Consider the following 12,769-nt stretch of genomic DNA (forward strand, 5'->3'; position numbering starts at 1 on the left):
CAAGGGAAAGAGTCTGTAGGGTCTTGTAAGCCACGTTCAAGAGCTTGGACTCTATCCTAAGAATATTGGAGACCATTTTAAGAGTTTTAAGAAATCTAGAAAATGGACTGGAGGAGGGAGCAAAACTTGAGGCAGCTATTACAATTAGAAGCAGTGGTAGCCAGAGTTAAAAAGGTAGTGAGATTGAGAGAAGAGAACAAGGTCAAGAGAAATTTAGAGGCATAATTAATGTGATCTGGTGATAGATTCAGTGTAGGGAGAGGAAGTGGAGTCCAAGATTTTTGACTTGGGTAGCTGAGTGGGTGGATGGTGACGCCACTCACTGAGTTTAAGAAGGGCAACAGATTTGAGAGATAAGATGATGAATTCAGTGTTGGACATTTCAGAATACCTATGGGACTACCAGGAAAAGAGAAGTAAGCAGTTGAATAAACATCTCCTGATATGCAGGAGACAGGCCTAGCTAGAGACAGAAATTTGGGAGTGTCACTAGCATACTCCATGAGTGAGAATGTAGAGGGAGAAGAAAAGGCTCAGGACAGAACTGTGACCAAGAGGTTTCTCCTTTTAGGGGCACTTATCTTATTAACTGATTATGAGGCAAATCAGGACAAAGAGGATGAGCAACATGGGGAAACTTTGTTTAGGGTTAAAGTTTAAATTTGGGACAGTTAATGAGAGCACATGGTACTATCTTACAGAATTAAGTATGCTTGTTGTTATTTTCATCACCAGCATTTTATTTTTACTTGTAAAATTTTCCTTCCCCTTTAATGCAGCTTTAAGGGTCGGGTGGTTTATTATAGCACCTTTCCTCCTTTCTCTCTCCATGCTTTTTATTGAGGAGAATGGGGATGGTAGGTAAGAATGGACTTCACCCAAGAGATGCATTTATATTCTCTATGAATAAGTGCTCTGCCCTGGACCATTCAAGTTTCATTCTTAAAAATTGTGACCTTGAAAGAAATGATGATTCTGATTCATTGCAGCTGGACACAAAGCCATAGTAAATAGTTACAGAAGGATGGACTCCAGGGCCTTCACTCTAAGACATAGACGCTAAATAAGACAGTTGATTGTAGGAAAATCCATCTTAAAGTGTCAAAAAATAAGACAATGTTGGTAATACACTTCTCACTTTTGTAGTGTGGTATCATAATTTTATTACATAAGACATTCAGAATATAAAATACCACATGGTAATAAAAAGCATGGAGTCTGGTGCCAGACTGCCTAAGTTTGAATTCTGATTTTGTTAATTATTAGCCATGTGACCTTAGGCAAGTTACTTAGCTTCTCGGTGCCTCAGTTTCCTCCAATGTAAGATGGGATAATAATCAACCTGCTTCAGAAGGTTGCTGTAATAGATGCAAATTGCTTAGTACAGTACCTGGCACGTTGTTAGCACTATAAATGTATTTGCTATTATTATTTGTAGGAATTGAGTTTTCTTGTTTTGGTTTATTTGTTGGTTTGGTGGTTATTTTTCAATTCATTAACCAATTTCTACTTTCCTGGTTTGGATATTAAAACTTTGTGTCTTTGTTAAATCTGCTTCCTTTTAACTTATTTGTAAAAGGCCATCACAAGCCTCAGAGAAAAGATTTTGTTAAACATGGTCATTTTCCCACAGAAAATATTAAGCATGGACATTTCCTGAAATTGTAGGCAAGCTAGTTGCAGAATATTATAAACTGCTGCCAGGAGAGAGTCTATTTTTCCTTTTAAAAAGTTATAGAATGTAATGCCTTCTGTTAATGTGAAAAAGAAAATCTCTCATTCCTTTTGTCCAACCTTTAAAGTCCAACTTAATTTAGCTCAAATGTTGTCATTTGTGGAAGACAGTATATTATAGCTTTGGCATCAGTTCTGGCAAATTATGTAATCTCTGAAGACTCCTCGTTCATAAAATGAGGTTGGATTTACAGGGAGGTAGGAGAATCTAATCTATAGAGGTAGGTTAGCCCAAAGCTTAGTGAGGCAAGTGGATGTTGAAATCAGATAAGGCTAGCAGAGGCTTTGGAAATAGAACAGGGAATCTCAACAAGCCTGGGAAAATAAAGGGAGACTAGGTATGGACTTAGTGTAGGAGAGGCCTGAGAATCAGCCCTGAAGACAACCCTCAGGCCATTACTGGTTCATCTCTTTGGCTAACAGTATAATAATCCTTTCCCTCTTCTCCCCCTACCTCCATTATCTTTTTCCAGAATATCCCTTATATAACTCCCAACTCAAAATCTGCCTTCTCCAAGCAGATATCCAAGAGTTCTCCAATTGAAATCAGGTTCATCTTTCCCCATATTTTCTTTAGACTTTGACTTTAAATACTTATTGACACCTGCCTTGTAGTGTAGATATTTGTGTATGCTTCCCTCACTTAAGTTATTAGCTCCTAGGTGTTAGGAACCCACAGTGCTGATAACAGTGTTTTATACACTGTAAATTCTCAGTCTATGTTATTGAAATTCTTCATGCAAAGCAATTATAATGTTCAGTCCTTAAGGCACTGACCTTTAATCACTTCTGTGTGTGTGTGTAAGCTTCTGGGTTGTGTTTTAGCAGCCTTCATAAAATTACCAAAAATGTTAATAAGGTATTGTAAAAGTGTGGCACTTTTGAAACATTGAACTAGACATATCTCTACAGTCTTTATATATAACCATTTTTTTGGCAAGTGCCAAAAGTTTTTGCTACTGTTTTGAAAAAAAAAATCAAATGTAAAGCAAATAATATAAATTAAAATCAGAATCTAACAGCACATTTGTTTATGCTGTTATCATTTGATTCATTCTAATGCCTGATATTAGCATTGAGTGTAAGAGTAGTAGAAAGCAGGACTTTTCCACTGGAGATTTTTAAAAGTCATGGGTGGCCCTGATAGCCTTTTTATACTGTTTTCAAAGGGCAAATTATACCTTGTTTTTTGCTGAAACTTAGAGACTTCATAGAGATACTTTAGTATTTTACTTGGAGTCATTCAGCCCTTCCATGAATTTCTCTAATCAAAAAAGTAAAGTTTCCTATAGGATTTCATTAAATGATACTAGTTTGGAAATCTTAATTGTATATTCTTTTCTATAGCTCAAAGCTACTTACACTATATTTTTTATGAACTATTTTTCTGGAGTGCTTTAAGAGCTACAGTATTCAATTTCCCTTATTTTATAATGAGTGTAGAGAAAGTTAAGGTGTTTTTCTCTAAGGAGAAAAATTAGGCGGTGGCATAATTACTTTGGCATATAGAACAATTAATAGAAATCATCCTTTGGGGAGAATTTTTTTGTTTCTAATCCTGAATCAGTGGAGTTAGATTTATGCAGCAACCTCCAATGGGCTGTTTTACTCTGGGTGGGAAGTAAGTTTTCAGTTTGTTAATATCCAGTAAACAGTGGGTTTGTCTCTGTTAAATGTCACTAGTGCTTCTAAGTATTTTGAGAAGTCACAAGCTGTAACTGACAAGTCAGAATACAGAGATACTTAGAACAACTCTGCTGTAGTATCAACAACTCTCCAGTTACTGCACTTAAATGAGCATTTTATTAGGCTGTTTCTGGAGATTGGTTCAGAGCTATCAGTAAATGCCAGGTTAGTCGACCCAGTTTCAGAGAACATCTCTTCTAAATTGAGCTTGCCTATTTACAAATATTAAGAAAAAAATTTACATGAATTTTCTGGTTTATTATCTATGTTAATTTTTGTTGTGTTTTTAAAATCCTATTTCAAGTTTGCTCTTTATTTTTCTGTGTTGTTTTTTTTTTAAAAGTCAGTAAAGAAAAGTAAATACAGAGTAGAGATGTCACTTCTCAATAAGTTGATTTTGCAAGTTTTTTTCTTTTTAACTAATATATTTCTATATTTAGAGATTAGATTACAGTGCCAATGAGGTACCAGAGGATTAGGAAAGAAGAGGCACATTATAACTTAGAGTTATGTAGGCTATTATTTCATTAGGTTACAGTTACCAGGATCAGCAGGTCTTGGGGAAGAAAGAGGGTTTTTCCCCAACATCCATTCTGCAGTTCTCTGTCCCCACAGCTCCAGCCTCTTATACCGGAGTGTCTGTAGAAAAAGAGGGAGGCTAAATATATCCTATGTGCTTCTTCTTTCCCTCTCTCATTTAAATTGTGACTAAAATCAGCTCTTCAACAACTTCGTCTTTTGTGTTACCTATCTTGATTTGGCTTTTATGCGCTCCCCCGCCGACCTGCTGCAGAAGTGCTATGAATATGCAACTACATTAATCTAGGGGATATCTTTGGCAAATAGAGGACCTCAAAACTGATTGTTTAGGGGCTTGAAATGACTCACAGAGTATCAGCACGTTTGGGTTTTATAAGCTGTCTCCATTACTTGAGACAGTTGTCAGCTGAAAGCCTCAGCTCATGTTTGTATTCTTCTTTGTCTGGCACGTCCAGAGACCCCATTTGGAAATTATTGCTCTCTCTGCTTCCTCTTCCAAAAAACACTAAAGCTTTTAGAATCAGCTTATAAAAATGGGAACATTTATCTTGCTTGTCTTCTACTTCTTAGTAAAGGAGAAGGGAAAAACTACATCACAATACTTAAATTTAATCACCAATCTAAAAATCTTTGCCAATCTTCAGAAAGACATTAAGTACTTTTTCTTTTCCTATTTTTTTTATAGGTCACACTTTATTTTTTTTAATTAATTAATTTTTGGCTGCATTGGGTCATTGCTGCACGTGGGCTTTCTCTAGTTGCGGCGAGCAGGGGCTACTCTTCGTTGTGGTGTGCGGGCTTCTCATTGCAGTGGCTTCTCTTTGTTGCGGAGCATGGGCTCTTGGTGCGCAGGCTTCAGTACTTGCAGCTCGTGGGCTCAGTAGTTGTGGCACGTGGGCTCAGTAGTTGTGGCTCATGGGCTCTAGAGTGCAGGCTCAGTAGTTGTGGTGCACCAGCTTAGTTGCTCCATGGCATGTGGGATCTTCCTGGACCAGGGCTCAAACCTGTGTCCCCTGCATTGGCAGGTGGATTCTTAACCACTGCATCACCAGGGAAGTCCCTTTTTTCCTGTTTTTAATTAGTTTTATCTGAAGAACAGGGTAAAAACACTGAAAACATTTAAGTGTTTCTTCCTTCATTCCCAAACATGCAAAGATTTTTATGAGAATATGGGAGGAACTGAAGTGATCCTTTGAGAGAAGTTCAACTGGTAATTCCCCTAAAATAGTCTATGGCAAGTATATTCTTGTTTTTGTTTTCAGATATCATTTGACTTTAATTTCTTTGCCCTTAGTAGAAATTTTTGTCATACAGTCTTTTTATTTATTTATTTATTTTTGTGGTTCACGGGCCTCTCACTGTTGTGGCCTCTCCCACTGCGGAGCACAGGCTCTGGAAGCGCAGGCTCAGTGGCCATGGCTCACGGGCCTAGCCGCTCTGCGGCATGTGGGATCTTCCCGGATCGGGGCACGAACCCGTGTCCCCTGCATCGGCAGGCAGACTCTCAACCACTGCGCCACCAGGGAAGCCCCTGTCATACAGTCTTTTTAATATTTCATGTATCATTTTTAAATGATCCTAAGGTCAATTCAAGGTGTCAACCAGGTTATACTGTCCCTGAACCAGCTGGTATTCTCACAGTGATTTGTGGTGCCATTTTCAGTTTTTCCACTTGTAGGAGTAGACTCTGCTTGGAATAGTGTCCTGGAATAAGCATCAGGAATATCTTGTGATGGATATTCCCACTGCCATGCAGGGCAGTATTCATATTGGGAGATGGAAATAGTGGAAGATCCAGAGAAAGCACTTATCAGATTGGCCCTAGTCTAATGATTAAGCTTCCTGAAAGAGTCATTGTCACCCTGAGCATGTCCTTCCTTAGGAGTGTGGATGTTGAAACAGTACATTGCTCCAAAAGGAGTGCTCAGTTCCATGGAGCACTCTGTGTCTTTTAAAAACTGAGACTCCTTTTGCCAAATTAGTGAATGCTGGGGGCAAGTTGAAAATTTGCATTTCCTAACATCTTTTATTTATGCCTAGATGATGGACCATCTGGACTATGCAACAAATGAAGAAAACCCTGTGACTGCTGGTGAACAGATTGTCCAATAATAATATTATGTGGACTTGCAATAATGTGTCAGTTGACTTTCTACAAATAGAGTTGGCCATTTTAAATTGGCTTTTGAATTGACAATCTGAAAGAAACTTCAGCGCTGTGCTTGCAAATATGTATTTTTAAGAGCTGGTACTGACGACTACATGATAAGTAATTAAAATACATTTGCTTTTAACTACATTAAAGTTGTGCCTTCACATTAAATAAAAGCATATGGTCTGTGTAATTTTCAAGATGTGATATATACAGTATATTTTTCTAAAAAAAAAGTCTTCACCCACCCCTGTACTTTTCTTACTGAAATCTCTTTCTTTCAACTCTAATGATAGTTAAAAGTATTTGTCAAAGTGAATTTCTGAGCAGATTTTACTGTAAATAATTATGCAAATTTTATGCTCTATAGAAATAACTGTTTAAGACCATGTAAGAAGGCAGTTCAGCAATGGAATTTTAGAAGCTTTTATCACTGCAGAGGTTAGAAATATGTAATTTGGGAATATATATAAATGTGTATTTTTGTAGCATAAGTTTAAAAAAATCCCAATCCTTTTTTAAACTTGAGAACCTAAATTACTTCAGACTACATATGTATTATATTAGAATATTTTTCCAGATATAGAGAAACATAATATATAGAACTAGTCATTAAAAGGAAACAAAAACTGAAATCCACAGTTTTCAGTTCTGCTGTTTCCTTGAAGATGTAGCTTAAATTTCTAAACTAACATTTAATTCCACTATGGTATTTCTGATCTCTGAAGTTTGGTTCTGCTAATGTTAAGACTTAATATTTTGTAAAAATTATTTTTCTTATTAAATTATGTATTAATACATATGACTCATTGAGTGTTAACAACCCTAATAATCCCCTCCCCTACCTTTTTTTCTCCCTGATCCCTACTCCTTTCTCCATAGGAAACCACTGTTAACTTTTTAAAATTTGGATGGAGAATGGTTTACTAATATACAAAGTGTGCTTCAGAGAAAAGAATTGGAGACAGAAGACAGGAGACTGGGTGTTAGTCTCAATTTAATTACAAGAGTTTGAGTAAATTTTATTAGCTTAATAAAACTGTATCTCAGCTTTCTCATCTGCAAAATGAGTATGTTAGACCAACTAATCACTTTGGTATCTTCCAACTTGAAAAAATCTTTCTCATTCTTTGCTAAATCTCAGATGTGGACTTGAACATTATCCTGGGAGTCATAGGTCACATTATCTTTCCATTTTCTTTTATTTTCTCTAAGAAATTCCCAAATGAAAAGTGATTGCAAAGACAGCAGGATTTTGTATCTCTCTGTGAATAATGTACAAGATATGTGAACAAATCCATGATTTTTCATCCTAAGGCCAGCTTAACTGATTAAAAGATAAAGCTAATACCTTTAAAAATGGATCAGACCTTTGATGTTTGAACTAAATTTAGTATTTGAGGGAATTAGATGCTTTTGATTAATTGTTAAGTTGCTGAGTAATTTATAGATGTAGAAGCTCCCTTGACAGTCAGCCCTTCTTTCTACTTAATACACTTATGGGTCATTTGGTTTATGGCAAATGACAAATAAGTATCTGACAAGTAAGAGTTCATGCTGATTTTGCCTCTATAATATAAAGTTTGAATTTTTTCCAAAGAATTTAATTTATTTGGCAGACTCTGATAGAGAGAACAGATTAAGTGCCATGTTAAAGCTCCAACTATATTTTCATTTATAATATCAATAAAATGTTTGCCAAAATACAGCTTTTTTAAGTAAAATTATCTGCACTCTTATCCCAGCTTTAGAATATTCAAGAGCCTCAACCATATTTTATGAAGAATGTTAAGAGAAAATTTTACATCTAGAAGTCTGGAATCTTAATTCTTTGATGCAAATTCTACTTTATCCAACCATTAGTTGTCAAGAAGGTATAACCTTGTTCTAGTTTGCTGTTTAAATCTTACAAATTAAATAGAAATAACATAAAAAGTGAAATTTCTTAAGTTTCTCCATCTTCAATATCAACTTTATATTGTACTTAGTCCTTCTAGCAACTGAACTGAAAATATTTATGGAAATTACAATAAAGTGCAGAAATATTTTATTTGGGGAATCAAAATATAAGCAAAAGATAACGGAGATGGAAATTTGGCTTTAGAAGACTGTATCATTTCTTCCTCTCTTGCCCTCCCACCAGCAATAACTTTAAGGGGAAGAGAAGTTTGTTTTTTTCCTAAACATGTCTTTAAAACAATAAGATATATTGTAGGAGATTACTTACTGCAAAAAAAAAAAAAAAGTCTGAGAAATTCCTTATGAACATTTTTGTAGTTTATCAAACAAATTATTAAATACCTCAAATTGTAAAGTCAATGATTTTTACTTCAGTTTAGTTCAGCAAAGATAAATATGAAGTTTGTGGGAAAGGACTTTGATATTTTACAACGTTATGTTTCCTTCTAGCTTGTAGATTTTTTTTTTGGATTAGCAATACCTTATTAGTAGACTCGGCAATTTATTTCTCTTTTGAAGGAAGAAAATTTTAACCCATCTGCTGTTGGCATTCATTGATTTTAGTAACATGTTCATAGAGATTTTGATGAAATGGTACATTTAGAGTAAATACAAATGAGCTTTCCTGTTTTCCTTTGTTTTTTTAATTTCTGCCTTAGATATAAGCAGAAACTAATTTATTTAAGTTTGGTCTCTAAAATGTCAACTTGATCTCAGCTAATGAGACTTCACAAACAGGAATTGCTTTTCAGACTAGTGGATTGTACTAGTTTGAAAGGCTTTTATTTTCCCATTAACAAGGAAAAAGGTTGTTATGCCAAACAACCTGTTTTACAGTTTAAAAAATTTATTTTCAGTGCTCTATTTACCTCAGAGGTAATTCTAAAGGAGGTAGGGGAGGGTCATGAAAATAAAATCAAAATACTGAGTAAAAATCAGTTTATGCTTCCTGGAAGAAAGATACTCTATAAATTCAAGAAATCTGAATCAAATGACTTAACCTTTTGGAATTTGAAAGAAATTATGTAGTACTCACAATTTGGATTACTGAATTTTCAGAGTAAACAAAATGATTTATAAGAGTAATATACAGGCCATATTACAGTGAAAATCATATATGTAAATTTTCTTGTTTAATGTTTCCATAAGGACAGCTTTTTGTATCTAAGAAAATGTTCATTGGGGAAAATTTTTTAACTAAATTTTTTAGAATACTCCTACATTATTTGCAATTAAGGGGCAACTAAAAGAAAAAAATGTGGAATATTTAATGTCATTATTTGTTTCTTTGATTAGGCATAAAAAGTAAACAACTTATTTTGCTTTGGAATATGGATTTTTTTTTCAGTATCTAAAGTTTATCTGGTTAGCCTTGAGATTTCCCAATGAGACAAGTCAATGTAAATTAGGTGGGTTTTGCTTGTTTTATACCTTCTGTTGTCTTTTGATCATATGAGAACCTTTTTTAAAGTACATGATTGAATTTTTACTTCTTAGATGGAGGTTTGAGTGTGAAATTCTTTTCTTTTAACACTTTGATATGTTAGTGTAAATTAGTACTTTTATAGCACTACTAGGCTTTATTTTTTTATGGAACATGATTTAAAATTTTTTGAAGTGTTAATCTGGCAGTGCTTTAAAACTTCCTTATGTGCCAATACTGACAAGAAAAGCAGTTTTTTTTAATGTATTGAATTCACTATGGTATTCAATAAATTCTATTTTAAAATAAAATTTGAGTTTGTTTTATTTTGAATGGTGAAAAATAATTGAAAATGAACTAAAAGCTACTAGATCATGTTCACATAAGGTGAAAATGATAATAATCACTTATGAAATTGTGTGGTTATTTTAAATCTGACAAATTATCCATAAAACCTAGATTCCATAAGTGTCATTTACTGGAAATTTATATTGATACATAATAGCTCTTAATAAATATTTATTGAATTGATATATCTATAGACTTTTTTTTACCAAGAAACTATCCTACCTGTTGTAATGAACATCCCTGACATTTGCAGCTTTGCTTATGTTCTCACAGATTACTAAGATCCCTGCTGCCATTGTACGGGATATTTTTTTTTTTTAAACTTAGATGTGGATGGCCCAGATATGTATCTGTAGTGGTTTTGTCTTGACCATATGTTGAGGAGTCCTGTTCAGAGGAACCTTGTTTCATCCCACAGGCCCATATACCTGAAAAGACGCATAAGAAACTGGAAAGAGAGGCTGTCTTTAAGAAGAGAGGGGATAAGATGGGTTGAGCACAGGAGTGAGAGGGAGACTTAGTACCTTTTACATTTTCTATCATATACTTCTATTAAGATTCAAAATACAAATCATAAAAATCTATTGAATTATTTTCCTCTTAATAGGTATTCATACTAATAGATGGTTAACTAATAAATTACTCATATATTTTTCTTAAGATAGTAAGCCTTGGAAACAGTCTAATATGTATAGTGGGAGTAAAGGGAGAAATATTTAACCACTTGTCATGTTTTTTGTCTTGAAATTTATGTTCTGTACAAATTTATTAGCTTGAAATTCACTTTTTGCTAGAAAATAAGAGTAGAACTAAATTTTATGAGCTCATTCCCATTTCTGTAATCCCATGAAGACTCTAGAATTGAGATCAGAAGTTCTCAACTTAATATTTCTTTGTGGCCCTTAACCAAATGACCCACAACGAATTAAAAATAAAGCAAAAGTGGGAATTCCCTGGCAGTCCAGTGGTTAGGACTCAGTGCTTTCACTGCTGGAGCCAGGGTTCAGTCCCTGGTCCAGGAACTAAGATCCCACAAGCTGTGTGGCATGGCCAAAAAAAAGGCAAAAGTAAAAATAATGAATCACTGAAAAGTATTGACAATGGAAAACAATGTCCAATTCCAGGCAACACTAATGATAACAAGGTATCCTTCCTAAAAATTTTGGAAATTTCAACTACCTGCATATGAGCTCTTAGAATAGACACTTTGCACTTGCAGCAATAGCCAGACTCGGCAGAATTCTGGAGAGAGAGCTCTATAAATTGCAGTAAGGCACTAATTCTTAACAGCTCTCTTAGGAGGTTATGGGTACAGTAAGTCCCCTACATACGAACGAGTTCCATTCTGAGACCGTGTTCGTAGGTCCAATTTGTTTGTAAGTCCAACAAAGCCTAGGTACCCAACTAACACAATCGGCTATATAGGGTAATAGGTTTATAATACTTTTCACACAAATAATACATAAAAAAACCTAAACACAAAAAATAAAACATTTTTAATCTTACAGTACAGTACCTTGAAAAGTACAGTAGTATAACACAACAGCTGGCATACAGGGGCTGGCATCGAGTGAACAGGCAAGAAGAGTTACTGACTGGAGGAAAGAGAGGAGGTGGGATATGGGAGAGCTGAAGGATCATCAGCAATAGGAGACAAGGAGGGCAAGCTGCAATTTCACTCATGCCTGACGTTGATGGCACAGGTTCTATTTCCTTGCTGGATTCAATTCTATCTACCCTCTTGAAAAAACGATCCAGTGATGTCTGGGTAGTAGCTCAATTTTTCTCGTCATAGATGACACGGTAGCACTGGATTGCATTCTGAACAGCTGCTGCAAACTTCGTGTACCATTCTATGTTCTGGTCCTGTGCCTCAAAAACTAACAGTGCCTCAGGACTTCCCTGGTGGTCCGGTGGTTGAGAATCCGCCTTCTAATGCAGGGGATGAGGGTTCGATCCCTGGTCAGGGAACTAAGATACCACATGTTGCAGGGCAACTAAGCAGGCATGCCATAACTACTGAGCCCACGCACCACAACTAGAGAGAAGCCCGTGTGCCGCAACAAAAGATCCCACGTGTGGCAACTAAGAACCAACACAGCCAAAAATAAAACAAAAACAAAAACAAACTAATAGTGCCTCCTCAAATAAAGACAATCCCCTTGCCATTTCCTGCATAGTGAATCTCTTTAGTTCTTCAATTACTTCTTCCTCTTGTCTCTCTTCGTCCTTTCTCTGGGCCTTCAATTCCATCAGGTCTTCATTAGTAAGCTACACAAAGTAAGTCCACACTTGTAGAGGATGCATGCACATGACAATGTATGCCAGACATGTGAACTAACTTACGTGATGGGACACGTGAACACAGGTTTGCATCTTTGAAAGTTCACAACTTGAAAGTTTACTGTAAATAGTTCTTAACCTTAGCTGTAAATGAAAGTCTATGGTTTGGCATGTCATTATGTTAAAAACAACTTTCCAATTTAGATCATAGGGTCACTTCTTTAGATAAGTGGGAAAGGTATCAATTGGATTCTAATTAATAGTTACGTGTTAATAGGCTCTGCTAGCTATGCAAAACCAAGTAACTTTTTACAAATGAAGAGTGCTTCATCCAAAAATTTTATTATATGTGTTTGGAACACTGATTGAAGCCTCACATATTATTATTTTTTCTATAAAATCTACCCCAGCCCCTTTCAGTGCAGAGAAATAAAATAGACAAATGCAAGTGCCAAGTCCTCTCCATACTCTTCTAAACGTCTCTCAAAGAATCCTGGTACTCGCCATTCCCACTGCCACTAACTCAATTTAATTCATCTGTACTGTAACAGACTTTTAATTGGTCTTCCAAATACTAATTTCACTATCAATCCCCCTTCCATATCATAGCCAGTGATCTTTCCAAGATGAAAATCTAATCATGC

At 35.4% G+C, this 12,769-nt stretch overlaps 1 protein-coding gene across 1 annotated transcript in view; it reads left to right on the forward strand.

The window, feature by feature from the left end:
* Positions 1-6,072, forward strand: part of SPPL2A (signal peptide peptidase like 2A) — a 32,082-nt gene extending 26,010 nt beyond the window's left edge. Inside the window, exon 15 of the mRNA XM_007455524.1 lies at positions 6,001-6,072. Within this exon, the coding sequence (XP_007455586.1) occupies positions 6,001-6,072 (72 nt within the window). The remainder of the gene's footprint in view (positions 1-6,000) is intronic.
* Positions 6,073-12,769: the final 6,697 nt, after the last annotated feature.

Source organism: Lipotes vexillifer, unplaced genomic scaffold (assembly GCF_000442215.2).
Source record: "Lipotes vexillifer unplaced genomic scaffold, Lipotes_vexillifer_v1.1 scaffold24, whole genome shotgun sequence".
NCBI lineage: Eukaryota > Metazoa > Chordata > Mammalia > Artiodactyla > Lipotidae > Lipotes > Lipotes vexillifer.